The following is a 13946-nucleotide window of genomic DNA, read 5'->3' as shown; positions in this document are numbered from 1 at the left end:
ACTCAAATTTGACTTTATTCTTCACATTTCAACTTTTTTCTCAACATTGTATTTTGACTTTATTTTTGTCATTTCGACTTTTTTTCTCTAAGTGCAAAATAATCTTTTTTTCCTCCTACCTGGCCCTTATCCTCTTCCATAAGGGGCAGTGAGATGATTTTATTTTTCTCTGTAATATTTACAGAAAGGCTCCTTCAAGGAAAACATTTGCTGACTATATTTAAATACTATATGACGATACAGTTTGTTATAATACATTTGATCTTTTGTCTCTCACTATGCAATATCTGCTGCACATGCTGCACTGTGACTGTGACGTGACGGGTGCCAGCTGTATTTTGGTGGACATGATTTTCTTGTAGTTGAAGGAGGACAGGCAGGTTACGCTGCAGAAATCCTTCATCGTCCCCTCTTCGTCCCCCGGGACCTGCAGGACCTCCTGAGTCTGCGACATCCCTCTGAGAGCACGAGGGAGGAAGAGATCAGTTCAAAGTCTGCAAACTTTAACACACATACATGTGGGGAAATGCATATAAAACAAATAAAGACCCTATAAATAAACTTCAGAAAAGAGCTTTCAGAATAATAAATAAAGATGGAATATAATTTGATCACAACAGAACACCACAGGAGGTCTTTTCTACCTGTGGCCATCAAACTGTTTAACTCCTCCCCTTTCTGCAGGGAGGAAAGCTAAAATATTGGACTGAGTAATATTAACATCATGTGCATTACAAATTTTACCACCACGGACTATATTACCTTCATTATCATGTGCAATATATCTGTATATTACATCCTGCCATGTCTTTTGAACTTTACTCACTTTACTCCTTAGATACTTTTAAAAAAAAATATTGTTAAATTTATATTTATATTATATATTGTTATTGTTACCTATTTTGTCCATTGCTTTTCTTATATTATGCTATATTGTGATTGTTTTTGTTATTGTTTTGGAGGCTTTGGAGCAATCTGGAACCAGAATTTCGTCCTTCGGGATTAATAAAGTTTTATCTTATCTCATCTTATCTTATCTTGGATATCGTGAATCCACTAATAATTTTTTTATAGGATCCTGCACCTTAAAATTTCCACACATTGTCTATTTAAAAACATTATTAATACTCTTTTGTATTTGTTTTCATACATCTACATATCATTTTTTAATTCACAAAAGGTAACTATAATTTTCCTAAATGATCAACAGAAAAACAGCAGAAGAATTGTGAAATGACCGTACGAGTTGCTAACGCTTTAATAAAAACTAATTAAAACGAATTATAATTTTTCATAGGAAAAGGAGAAATGGTGAGAAAAAGACTCACTGAAGGCAGAAGCTGCACGTCCTCTTAACTTGAGTCTTTTGGTAAAATGTCAGCAGGCAGGAAGTGGAGCAGAAGATGTCAGCGTGGTCTTTCCTCTGGTACACCGTCTCTCCGTCCAGCAGGACCTGTTTGCAGTTGGAACAAGGTGCAGGAAAATCCACCTGGGTGAGAAGTTGAGCTGTGGACGTGGCCGAGGACGAGCCTCCCGTCAAGGAGAAGACTGAATCGATCTTCAAGTCGTCCTGGAGAAAAAGAGAAAAGTAAATCGAAAAGGTTATCTCAAAAGATTGCTTGATGAACCCTGCCCCTTTTTATTTTAGGATCCTATCCCACGGGTCACACATATTCACTGAATGAACGCATATTGATAGATTTGTGCCATTTACATGCTAATAAATCAATTGCCTTAATTTGGAAAAATACGAGTAGACCAAATGTGACCTTTTGGATTAGGCAGATGCTGACAGCTCTACCTCTGGAAAAAATAACATATATTCAGAGAGGGAAACCAGGCTAGTTTGAGAAGATTTAGGGTATGTTTACTTTGTTTGTGAAAGACCTGGACTTAGCGGAAGAAGAAGACTGAGCACTAACTGTTGTAAACAGTCACGGTGACTAATATGACTCTACAACACGGAACAATGAAGGACCTTAAATTTGATTCTGAAAACCTTTTAATTGTTATTATTATTATTAGTTTATTTAAAAGGGGACAGTGCAATTTCATCAAACACATGATTACACATGGTTAAAAAAGCCAGAAGGCTAGTTTTCATCTGTAGTCCCCCTGGCCATGATGTAAAAAAAAAAGCAGAGAATTACGAAACAAACAAAAAAAAAAACACGTACAATATACAAAATACATATACAAACACTTATGATACAATTAAGAAAAAATACAACATCACAACATAACATTTTATCATAACATCAAAACAACACAACAGGCTTATCTTTTAGTGTTGGCAGCTGTAGGTGTTGATAAGCCACAATTTAAATTTTTTTGTGAAGGCCTTGTATGTTGTAAGCAGTTTGACCTCCTCAGGTACTCAGTTCCACACACTTGCACTCCTTACTGACCAGGCCGACTTACTGAAAGTGCTCCTGCGCAGAGGAATATAACAGTCACCTCTGACATTGAATTGGTGTATTTTGTCTGAGAAATTTGTGATTGTTTGTGTTTATTTATTTGTTTGTTTGTTGTTTTTCTGGGTAGAGTTCTATTAAATCTGATGTTCTTTCTATTTACACATCTTACTACTGTAACCTATGCCTTAGGGCAGAACTGGACTGCTGATGATGATGCACAATCAGAAACCTGCTCGACATTTACATACATTTCTAAATGTCGACTGTTGTGTCAATTATGTCCATTATTACTATTATGGATGATAAGAAGAATGTAAATTAAGAACAAAATAAGTGAAGTACTTGTTCTTTAATTAAATATTTGTATTTTCTGCCACTCCCCCACCCTGTTCTTTTTTATCTACTACGTTACAACTGTTCTTACAAGTTATTTTGCATATTTCTTGTCTCGTTTTACATACAAACATCTGATCAGTTTCTAAAACATCGTGGTTATTCTAGTGACAAACAACTCCTCCATATCAATCTATTTAAGATTAAGATTTCCTTTATTAGTCCCACAACAGGGAAATGTCAAGAGTTACAGCAGCAAAGTGGATAGCAAAAAACAATAAATAGTAAACAGCAGTATAAACTAGAAATATATGAAAGGTATTTGCAAGTAAAACATATAATAGTAGTAGTATTACCAATTTACAATATAAACAAGTAGAAATAACATAAAAAAATTAGGAACATTAAGTCTTAAATAATTCCTCAAAGTGTTCAATTAATTGTCTAACATCAGCCTTTCATACTGTAATCTGTTATTCTTTATTATTTAAAGATACAGTTACTTTACTATTGAAATATTCTCTCTGTGCTACAAAATTAGATTTCTAGGACTCAGATACGGATATAAATGGCTTCGTAAGTATGAATCTTTGCAGGTTAGCTCAAATACTAATGCATCACTTCTAATAAATAAAGGTGCGCAGAGTCAGTAACTTCTTTTAAATCACTTCATAAAACTTTTATAGACTTGCTTTTATGTAATGCTTTCTATTTTACTACTCCTTTTCACTTCTTCACTTTTTTTACACCTTTTATTTTTCAGTGTATCTGAGAATGTCTTGTGATTTTTCTGCTCTGTCTTTTAATGTAACAATTGTTTTTAGCCTTATGGCATCATTCTCTTTGTAATTAACTGCTCTCTGTCGAAGCACTTTGTAAGCTGCTGTTTTGTAAAAGGTGCTATATAAATAAAAGTTATTACTATTATTATATTATTATTATCACTTATAATAATCCTCTGAAAGGGAGGATGATGAGTTATTTTTACTTTTGTTACTTTGATACATTTTGACCGTAACACCTACATAGTTTAACTTAGCTGAAATTAACTTTTTTAAAGACTCTAATGTAATTAATTTGATCTCATACATCTCCCTAGCAGTAATAAATACATATCATAAATGCTTTATTCTTGCTTGTAAAACAGAGTGATAATTAATCTGCTGTTGTCCTACCTTGGTCGAATCGTCTCCAGCCTTCGGCTCGTCCTTGATGTTTTCTGTGGAGACGGAGGACGGGGGGTTCTGGCTGTAGCCCTCATCCACCGGTTCTTCTTTGATCTGTTGCAGAGTGAAGCGAGAGAGAGCTGGATTAGCTGTGTAACATTTAGTCTGGTGTCTTATTTGGCAAGAGTGTGCACGCTTTTGAGAGGAAACTTGTCTAATTTTCTTTTGTTATTACTTTTTTTTACCCTTTGATGCACAACATGGGTCTAAAGTGACCCGATATGTATGAGTTTTTGTGTTCTATATCTTTGCAATAAATTATTTTCATCATTCAGTATTCCAGGTTTTCCTCAAGTAGTTTGTTTTTGATCATCATGCATCCTACTACTTAGCTAACTTCTTGGCTGAGTAGCTTAGCCAAGAAGTTAGCTTTACAAGCTACTAGCCAAGAAGTTAGCTATGTAATAATACAAAAACTTTTTTTCTTCATAAAGTATGAAAGGCAAAATGGAAATAATGATCTGTTGTTATCAAAAACAAGATATTTAAAGAATACTAGAATATTCAATCATATAATAACTTGATATCAAAAGATAGAGGACAGAAACACACAGCAAGCATTAAATAACATGGGAAATGAATGAGGGTCATTTTTGACCCATGTTGTGCATCAAAGGGTTAAGTGACAAAATCAGTTGTTTTGATATACAACTGGGAGAGCCACTGCTTAAGGTGCATAGTTAAAGCAATCATAACAACAAAATAAACACACGTAAAACAGTTAAAAACATTTTAAAATACAGTAGAATACTGAGCTAAAACAAGGACAAGGGTGTGTAATGTCATAAATAAATATAAAAATAAATAAATAAATGAATGTTATAGAGGAGGTAGATAGAGATAGAGCAGACAAACTCTAAAAATAGCACTGCTATAGACATTGAAAATCACTATAAACACTGTTCATTTTTTTGATAATTTAATTTATATGTGCAATATGCTATGGTCCATATCCAACTGCTGACTCTGTCTACGTTGTATATAATGTTCATAAGTTTTTCTGTTTTTTTTTGTTTAAATTGTTAATACTTTTTATATTTATATTTCTACTTGTTTATACTTTCAATTGTTAATACTTAATATTTTTTACTTGTTTATTTGCTAATACCTCTTATATTTCTAGTTTATACTGCTGTTTACTATTCATTGTTATTTTGCTTTCCACTTTGCTGCAGAAATTCTTGAAATTTCCCCGTTGTGGGACTAATGAAGGAAATCTTAGAAAGTCTGTCTTGCACATATCAGTTTCATTGCACAATGGACATTTAGAATGCAATATTTGTATCCTGATTTTTTTTTAAATAATTAATCCTGTGTGGGTGTTGTGAGTTCTGCCAGCTCAGGGAAAGAAGCTGTTTTTCATCCTGCTAGTTCTGCATTTCAATCTTCTGTACCTGTATCACACACATCACTACAAAAGCTGTATAAAACATTTACATGCTGTGGTTTAAAGGTACGCCTTGATTTTCAATTGAAGGTTTGGACGCCTGTCGTCTTATTTACAATATTTATCTGCAGATTTATTGGGTTTAAGGAGAATGAACAGACATGCAAAGAAAAGCTGCACAGCATTTGGATTTGAATGTTAAAGTTGTGAATGAAGCTTTGAAGGCTTAGGTGCAGCTCTTTAATACTCACAAAGTCCAAATATGTTTTAGACGGTTTCCCTTCCTTAAAGTCAAACTCTTCAGATGATGGAGACGGCTTCACTTCTTTAATGTCATTATTCTCAGATGGTGGGCTGTTCCTTCCTACAAGAAACAAGTTAAAATCAGGGATAAAACAATATGTTTTTCAGGGGAAATTCCAATATACTGATAAAATGTTTATTAGTAATCAAGGAGACCAATAACCAATATTTTGAACTACATCCTTCTGCATAAATCATGCCCAAGAGCAAACAAAACTTTTAGTTTTTAATCTGTTATAATACAATGTTTATTCACAAATTTACCCAGATTTCAAATAAGTTGGGACACGTGTAAAATGTAAATAAGAACAAAATTAAAGTAAATACAGTCATGGAAAAAATGATTAGACCACTCTTGTTTTCTCCTTGCTTTCTTGCCATTTTCCATGGTTTTCTTTATCATGATTTTAGTTATTATCAAGAAAACGATGGAAAATGTCTAGATATCAGCTCTTAAATTAAACTCTTATCAGCTATTTTTGTTGTTATCATTATATCTGTCCAAACAAATGTACCTTTACTTGTACGAGGTATTAAAATGTACAAGAAATTGAAGACAACAATGGTCTAATATTTTTTTCCATGACTGTAGTATCTGAGAAATGGAAAGAATAATCTAAGGAATCAGAATTCAAGAAAAATAATATTTGAAGCCATGGAATCAATGGATTTGATATGAGAATCACAATTAAATAATATTACAGGATGTAGCCCTGAAATGTTTGCTTTTTAAGATGCAGTGTGCAGATGTATATGTAGATTTATGTAGGTATGTATATATGTGATAGTCCTGTCTATGTACAGTAAGTGTATTTAAGAACATAAAACATCAAACTAGTCTAATTTTTACTATTTGCTATTTTCTTTATTCATTTATCTACTTATGGACCTGATTGCTTACTTTAATTTTACTCACTATAAAGATATATGAACTTGCAGGAATGCTACAAGTATGAAGAACATAATATGTAAACAAATGCAAATCTCTTGTAACTCCTGCAATAAAGTAATAAAAAATAGAACAAAATGCATCAAAACTATGCACTAAGAGCTTAATGTTGAAACTGATAAACTCTAGTTTTGTAAATGCACACCCAGCTGCACCGGCAGGTTTAGGGGAAGGGAACTCTGAAAGTTTTTGAGTCTGCACAATAATAATTTAATGCAAAATGACATAAGCAATGCATATATAAATAAAGGCAGCGTAGAGTGAGAGCAGGAGGCAGATATTACCGGAGACGGAGGAGGACTGAGCCTTGTGCACCATCATACATCTGTTGCTGCAGAAGAAGTCCAGCATGCCCTCCTGGTTTTCACCTTCAACCATGTCTGACAGCTGGTGGGACGTCTGGCACATGGGGCACGGCCGAGACGCCTCAATGTTCTGAAAATGTGTTAAAAACCAGAAGGGAAACATTGTGAGAAACAGTGTTAGATCAGATGGGAGAATAACAGTATAATGGTGTTTAAATTCTGTGAACTTTCAAATTTACATAACAACCAATCGGCTTTGCTGCAAGGCTGCTCTTTGAATCCCTCCCTCTCTCCAAAAAAAATTATTTTATTCTCTTTTTTTATACAATCTGCAAATATTTTGTGTTTTACCAGACATAAAAATGCCTCTTTATTCCTTAAAAACATTCCATGTTTACATTTCCAAAACCTTCTTTATACATCTTTAAAACCCAACACCTATTTCAGGACTTTCAGGATTTATCTGTGCAGTGGTCTGATTATATTGTATAAACTGTACCTAATTTTAATACACTCTTGTTTGAACTGTTCATTTTTTAAAACTTTTTCATATTTTTTATGTTGCTTTACTTACTATTTATTGTTATTTTATTGATGCTTCTTCTAGTTTTCGTGTCCACTTTTTGCTGCTGTTGTCCCACATTGTAGGACTAATAAAGGAATATTTTATCATATCTTCGGACAAATGACTGCATTTTGGTTTTTTTGATGAATACGTTTTTAATGACACTGTGACCTGATTTTTAAACTTCTGTAAACAAAAGTGAGCTGCCCCAATGGAGGCCCCAAACTGACAAAAGGCAATAAGAGATTATCACACTAATCAAAATATAAATTAACATAAATAAAATGTTTGTATTTTTCCTTGAACCATCAATCCACTGTTTGAATAAACTTTATTTATTTTACTTTTTATCATCTTTCACTGGCTCATAGTTTTGCATTGTGTCTGAGCCATATTTAATTATATTTTCCTTATTTCTAAATCAATGCAACACAATACAAACTGTGCAAAATGTAAGTTTATTCGATAGATATTTGATGCTGCCTGAACGTAAGCATTTACATTTATTTATACCTCAGTAATATGCATGGTCTTAAATACTGTAACTGTGATTTTGAAGTTTGATTCCTGCACCTCTTTGTACTTGACCAGACATTCGTCGCTGCAGATGATTTTCGTGCCGTCGTCCGCCTTCAGCATGAATCGATTGGTGTTGTTGTCGCGGATGACGCAGCTGCAGACGTCACACAGGGACACCGGCAGGTTGTTGGCTCTGTGGTAGTGGATGAAGCAGGCGTTGCTGCAGAATATGTGGAGCGAGCCGTCCACTGTCATTCTGGATTTACACTGAGGACGGAAATAAAAAAAGCATGTGGATGAGACACAAGCAATGCTGGTCTCATAGAAATATACAGTTGCAAGAAAAAAAGTATGTGAACCATCTGAAATTACCTGGTTTTCTGCATTAATTTGTCATAAAATGTGATCTGATCTGCATCCAAGTCTCAAGACAAACACAATGTGCTTAACCTAATACCACACAAACAATTATAATATTTAATGTCTTTATTGAAATATATTGATTTAATAACTGGCTGAGCCTCTTTTTGGACCATTTCTCCTTTCAGAACTGCTTCAGCTCAGCTTTATTCTTCTGATGTCTGTGTGAACAGCTCTCTTGAGGTCATTCCACAGCATCTCTGTTGGATTGGATCAATCAATCAATCAATCAATCAATCAATCAATCAATCAATCAATCAATCAATCAATCAATCAATCAATTTCTGACTCCTAATAGCTCTAAATGGAGTCATTAGCTTAAGGGTTCACTTATTTTTTCCACCATCACTATGATTGTTATATTGTTGTGTTCAATAAAAACATGAAATATTATAATTGTTTGTGTGGTATTAGTTTAAGCACATTGTGTTTGTCTATAATTGAGACTTGGATGCAGATCAGATCAGATTTTATGACAAATTAATGCAGAAAACCAGGTAAGAGTTCACCTACTTTTTCTTGCAACTGTAAGTCTCAAGTATAGACAAATGACACAATGTTTTTAAACTATTACCATGCAAACGCAAAGTGTCTGTTAGTCCAACCAAACGCTGAACAAGACATTTTTAATAACAAAATGTTAAGTGAAAATACAGTGTGAAAGGGTCAAAGTTATGAGACCAAACCGGTAAACATACTTTTACATATATATAACTTTATTGACACGTTGCCGTGGATATGCATTGCTTTTCTTCTCTGCTGATGATGGCTCACCTTGTTGGTCTGTCAATCAAAGGTAGCCACACCCCAAATCATATGATTCTTTATCTTATATTTTCTTGTAAATGGGGCCATTATTTACACAATTAACATCAAATTGTTTTGAGGAAGATTTTTTACTAGCGATTGAGACCAGTGTTGTCCTAAAAAAAATGAATAAATCAAGTGAGAAGTTTTTTTATTTTGTATTGAAATGAATGGACCGAAATGCTTCTGCGGCCGCCATCAGCACCCCCTGTCGGAATTTTCTGTAGAATGCAGCTTAAAGCACTTCCTGGATTGCCTTAATGCTCAGACCAAGAGGTTGCCGCCTGATTGGATCAGATCACTCAAATCTCAATTCATTGTTAGGACTTCTGACTCCAATTAGTTCTTAGTCTCAGGGTTCACTTACTTTTCTACCTGCATTATTAATGTTTCATGGATATCTTCAATAAAGACATGAGATATTATATTGTTTGTGTGGTATTGGGTTAAGCACGTTGTGTTTGTCTATAGTCGAGACTTAGATGCAGATCAGATTTTATGACAAATTAATGCAGAAAACCAGGTGATTTCAAAGGGTTCACAAATGTTTTCTTGCAAACATAATATATTAAAAGCACTGATGTCATTCAAACTTTTTTTGTTCTTACAGAGCTGACTTTGCTGCACATCTTGCACTTGGCTTTGAGGGCAGTCGCCTTTCTTTTGGAGTTGACAGAAGAGAGGCACGCGCTGCTGCACAGCTCCTTCATCGTTCCTGAATCATCGACCGGAGCCATGATCAACTTCTGAGGCCGCGTTATCACCCTGAGGGGAAATGAGACAAAATAAACTTGTACTCAGCTCTACATTGTGGTCTTTGTTGTGACTCAAGCTTTGGCTTCAGTCTCTTTAATTAAGATTGTGTTTGCCCTAATCAACCTGCACAGGACTAAATTATTCTAATAGTAAGTTAGTTAAATTCAACACACCATCAATCTTCAATAAACAACCGATGATTTACTGTTTACCGACTCAATTTCTCTCTCAGTCTCTTTTAAACACAGAAAAAAAAGAAAAAAAGGGGATAAAAAACAGACATGGTGGACTTACTGGAGGCAGTTGTAGCAGGTTTTGGTGACGAGTTTAGCCATTTGTTGCTTTTCAAAGACGCATTCTTTGGAGCAGAAAACGTCCTTCTTGTTCTTCTGACAGTACATCATCTCTCCATCCGGCAGATGCTTTCCACACTTGCAGCAGAAGGACCCCGATCTGCGTGTGATCGTGTCTGACGTGGCTATGACAGCTGCAGGTGCATCGTGTTCACTCACAGCCGAGTCTGTCACGATATTTTCATTCTCCTGTGGGACGATGCACAGCTTTGTTACGGTGATCTGCCTGGCTAGAATTTAATAGTAAAAACTTGTCTCTCTGCTTTATCGCTGCACATCAATCAATTGAATTAAAACATTATAACAAAGGCTGCAAGTAAACAAATACTATCTTTTCTTCACGTAGCTGTTGTGTGCAGCAAATTTAACTGCCACTGATTAGATTAAATGTAAATGTAACACACTCACAGTATTAACAGTCTCCTCTCCACACTCCTCCACAGTACTCAGGATTTTTTTTGGCCTGCCTCTTTTCCTCTTGCTCATCGTACCTGAGCTTTTCTCATCTGAAGGGAAAAAAAATCAGAAACATAGGATTCAGTTTACTGTTAAAGAAAAAACTGAGACTTTACCTTATCACCTCATTATTCAGCATTTATAAGCACTGTAAAAACACTTAATAGACTTGGTTATAACCTATAACGTTGATGGATGGAGCTCTAAAAAGAACATTTTAACTGGTTCCCACAACCCACCGAACGGTTTGAAAAGCATGTCTTCCAAAATTACAATCGTCAGATAGAAACTGGAAGAAAAAGTACAGTTATATAAAATAGAATGAAAGAGATAAAATATAAAAATATAAAAAAATATATAAAAAAGCATTGTTGAATTTCTAAATTTCCAACAGACCATGAACCAGTCATGTGTCACAAAACTATTTCATCTGAAAAAATAAATAACATCTAAGCTTAATATTTTATTCTTCATGTTTCACTAATTTTTTGGGCCAAAAATAAACCGTTTTTCATTAACTGTAACTTCTAAAAAACAGAAAATGATGCCCTCTTCAGCGCAACTGGGAAGCCATAAACAACTAAGCTGAGACCAACAGTCACATGACAAAAATTCAGTGAAACTTCAACTAAACTGAAGGTCGTTTACACAAAACAGAGTAGAGAGGACAAGAGACTGTAAATGACGGTTGTAAAAATAAAACTAGGTCAACATGTGAAGGCGCCACATTGTTCCCATATTGGTCACTTAGAAAAATGTTGTTAGTATGAATGCCATTTTATCTAATTTTTTTTTAAATAATACATCGAGGAAATTCAGTTTGTGTTTTTACTTTTCTTATGATTTAAGGCATTATAAACTGTGTAATTCTGCAAAAAAAGGCCTGCTCTCCCTACTTCCAGCCATGACTGTGTTCCCATAGTTGTGCAAAACTTATTGCAGTGAAAAACGAGGCTACAGTGAGTAAAATATGACAAAAAATGACCTGAAACTGCCTTGGGTTCAGAGGGCTAACTTACAGTATCTGCCAACAATTATAACTCCTCCTATGAAGACATATTTTATATTATTTCACTATATTTTCATTATTGATCTGTTCATACAACAATGTCCACTAATGGGTGCACAAAGGGAGAAGTTTAGTTGTTGGCAAATACACTGATAAACACTACATGATGTAATGTTATAAACAATCATTTTAACACATATATACGTCTCATAGATGTTAGACGATAGGGAATAAAAGTGTTACGAGCAAAGTAAACATTTTCTCTAATCTGTGTCAGACTGAACAGAATGAGACTTTAATTTAATATTTTTATTGTCAACCACTGTGTAGTGTCTTAGAGTTGGATAAACCTTGAAATTCACAGATGTTTTAGTCAATCTGAACTTCCTGCATCATATTTTATTGTTACACTGGTAGCTGTGGTTGCGCCTCATGTATTTTAATACCCACTAAAAGACAGAGGAGTAAAAAAAAGGGAATAAGAAAAAAAAGCTTAATCTTGACAATCTTATTGTTCCGTACCTGTAGACTTGTTGGCAAACTCAAGCCCAAGCTTATAAGACGTCACACAGTTGCGGGTGCAGAAGAGCGTCACAATGTTCTCCTCGTTCTTGTAACCAACCATGTTAGAAACTGGTCGCAAACTGTGGCACATGGTGCATTGGTGGGGCGTCGTTATATTCTGCAGAATGACAGTAAAAGAAAACAGAATGTCAGGAGTGTCGCAGAATTATTATTTCAGTCAGAAAAACTTTTAATCACTGAGGAAGTATCTGTTATTGTGATACAAAGCCAGGTCTGAGGTAATGTGATTAAAGTGGAACAAAATGAAATATAATAAATTGTGCATATATAATATATATTTGTCAGATTCTGCTTATTACAATGATGAGTCCACCGTCTCTACATCTGTAATAATACTGCTGTTCAGTGGCCTTTTTAAGGAATTTGAATGATAATGACAAAAATGCAGAAAACCCCAGCTTTATCATTTGGTAATATTTAAAATTTTACCTCATTCCCATTTTGTTACTGTGCTTATTGTTATAATTTATCTAATGTCTTATAAATATATATTACCCGTTATCAATTTATGTTACATTGATGGGCATTCAAACAATAAATTGAAGTGGGACAAAATATTTTTAAAGTGTGTATAATATAATATAATATAATATAACATAATATAAATATTTTTCAGGCTCTTTACACCTGTTACAAAACTGTCGTCCATGCAGTCTTAAATCATGTACTGTGTGTGGAGTAAAAAAGTAAAATAATGATAATTTAAAAAAAAATGTTTTAATTAAATGAATGAAGTACTTTCAAGAACAGCACTTGAGAAAATCCACTTATATAATACTTAGAATATGTATCTAATATATATTATATTTGTCAGGCACTTACCATCTATAACAATACAAGTGTCTGAATCTGAATCATGTGCTGTGTGTGGATCTTTTTTTTTAAGTTGGATAAATATACTAATAAAAATATTTTTAAATTAAATTAAATCAATAAAGTACTTCTAAGTACAGTAAAATTCACTTTGCTACTTTCCACTATTATTCAAACGTAATTCCAACATTTATGTCACATGTTTTCACCTGAGATGTTTTTTCAAAAGGAATAATAAATCTTATTCACGAAGTAAACAATGTGAGTCGGTCCTGCATTTACCGTACTGCAGTCTAGTAGCGCGGAGTCAATTCTGTTGCCCATCTAATACAAAAAGGACGGGTGCGGCGAGGAGCCAAAATGTACCGCGAAAAAAAGCGAACGTCAAAAAACTCCGACATCCCTCATTAATAACCACAATTAAACTAAAATATACTACTGTATACTACCGTTATATTATATTGGGCAAGTTGATTCTTTGGTAACAAGAGCACTGCAGTTCAGACGATAAAGATATAACACCAAAATGGCTGTAGGATGTTGTATGTCATTAACTGTTTGACTTCTAATTATGCCGACATTACACTTCCGAAATCAACCGAAAACTTCCGATCGTGGTCTGGTTCAATGACGTGGCAGCCGAAGGACGTGGCCTCGTTGGCGCAGTAGGCAGCGCGTCAGTCTCATAATCTGAAGGTCGTGAGTTCGAGCCTCACACGGGGCAAGTGTTTTAACCGTTTAAT

The 13946-nt window shown here is 34.4% G+C and overlaps 1 protein-coding gene and 1 non-coding gene across 2 annotated transcripts in view; one reads left to right on the top strand and one right to left on the bottom strand.

Annotated features, from left to right (window-relative positions):
* Positions 1–13946, bottom strand: part of LOC131984472 (uncharacterized) — a 49400-nt gene that overhangs the window by 17700 nt on the left and 17754 nt on the right. The window contains exons 20-29 of the mRNA XM_059349294.1: positions 12328–12487; positions 10749–10846; positions 10282–10529; positions 9840–9996; positions 8059–8271; positions 6900–7050; positions 5615–5727; positions 3926–4030; positions 1329–1570; positions 278–458 (exon numbers count right to left, since the gene is read on the bottom strand). Of these exons, the coding sequence (XP_059205277.1) occupies positions 278–458; positions 1329–1570; positions 3926–4030; positions 5615–5727; positions 6900–7050; positions 8059–8271; positions 9840–9996; positions 10282–10529; positions 10749–10846; positions 12328–12487 (1668 nt within the window). The remainder of the gene's footprint in view (positions 1–277; positions 459–1328; positions 1571–3925; positions 4031–5614; positions 5728–6899; positions 7051–8058; positions 8272–9839; positions 9997–10281; positions 10530–10748; positions 10847–12327; positions 12488–13946) is intronic.
* Positions 13855–13927, top strand: trnam-cau (transfer RNA methionine (anticodon CAU)). Its single transcript has one exon. It is a non-coding gene; the product is annotated as a tRNA-Met (tRNA).

The sequence above is a fragment of the Centropristis striata genome, chromosome 14, assembly GCF_030273125.1.
Source record: "Centropristis striata isolate RG_2023a ecotype Rhode Island chromosome 14, C.striata_1.0, whole genome shotgun sequence".
Classification (NCBI taxonomy): domain Eukaryota; kingdom Metazoa; phylum Chordata; class Actinopteri; order Perciformes; family Serranidae; genus Centropristis; species Centropristis striata.
Note: the sequence above shows the minus strand (reverse complement) of the source record. Positions and strands in the feature narration are given on the sequence as shown.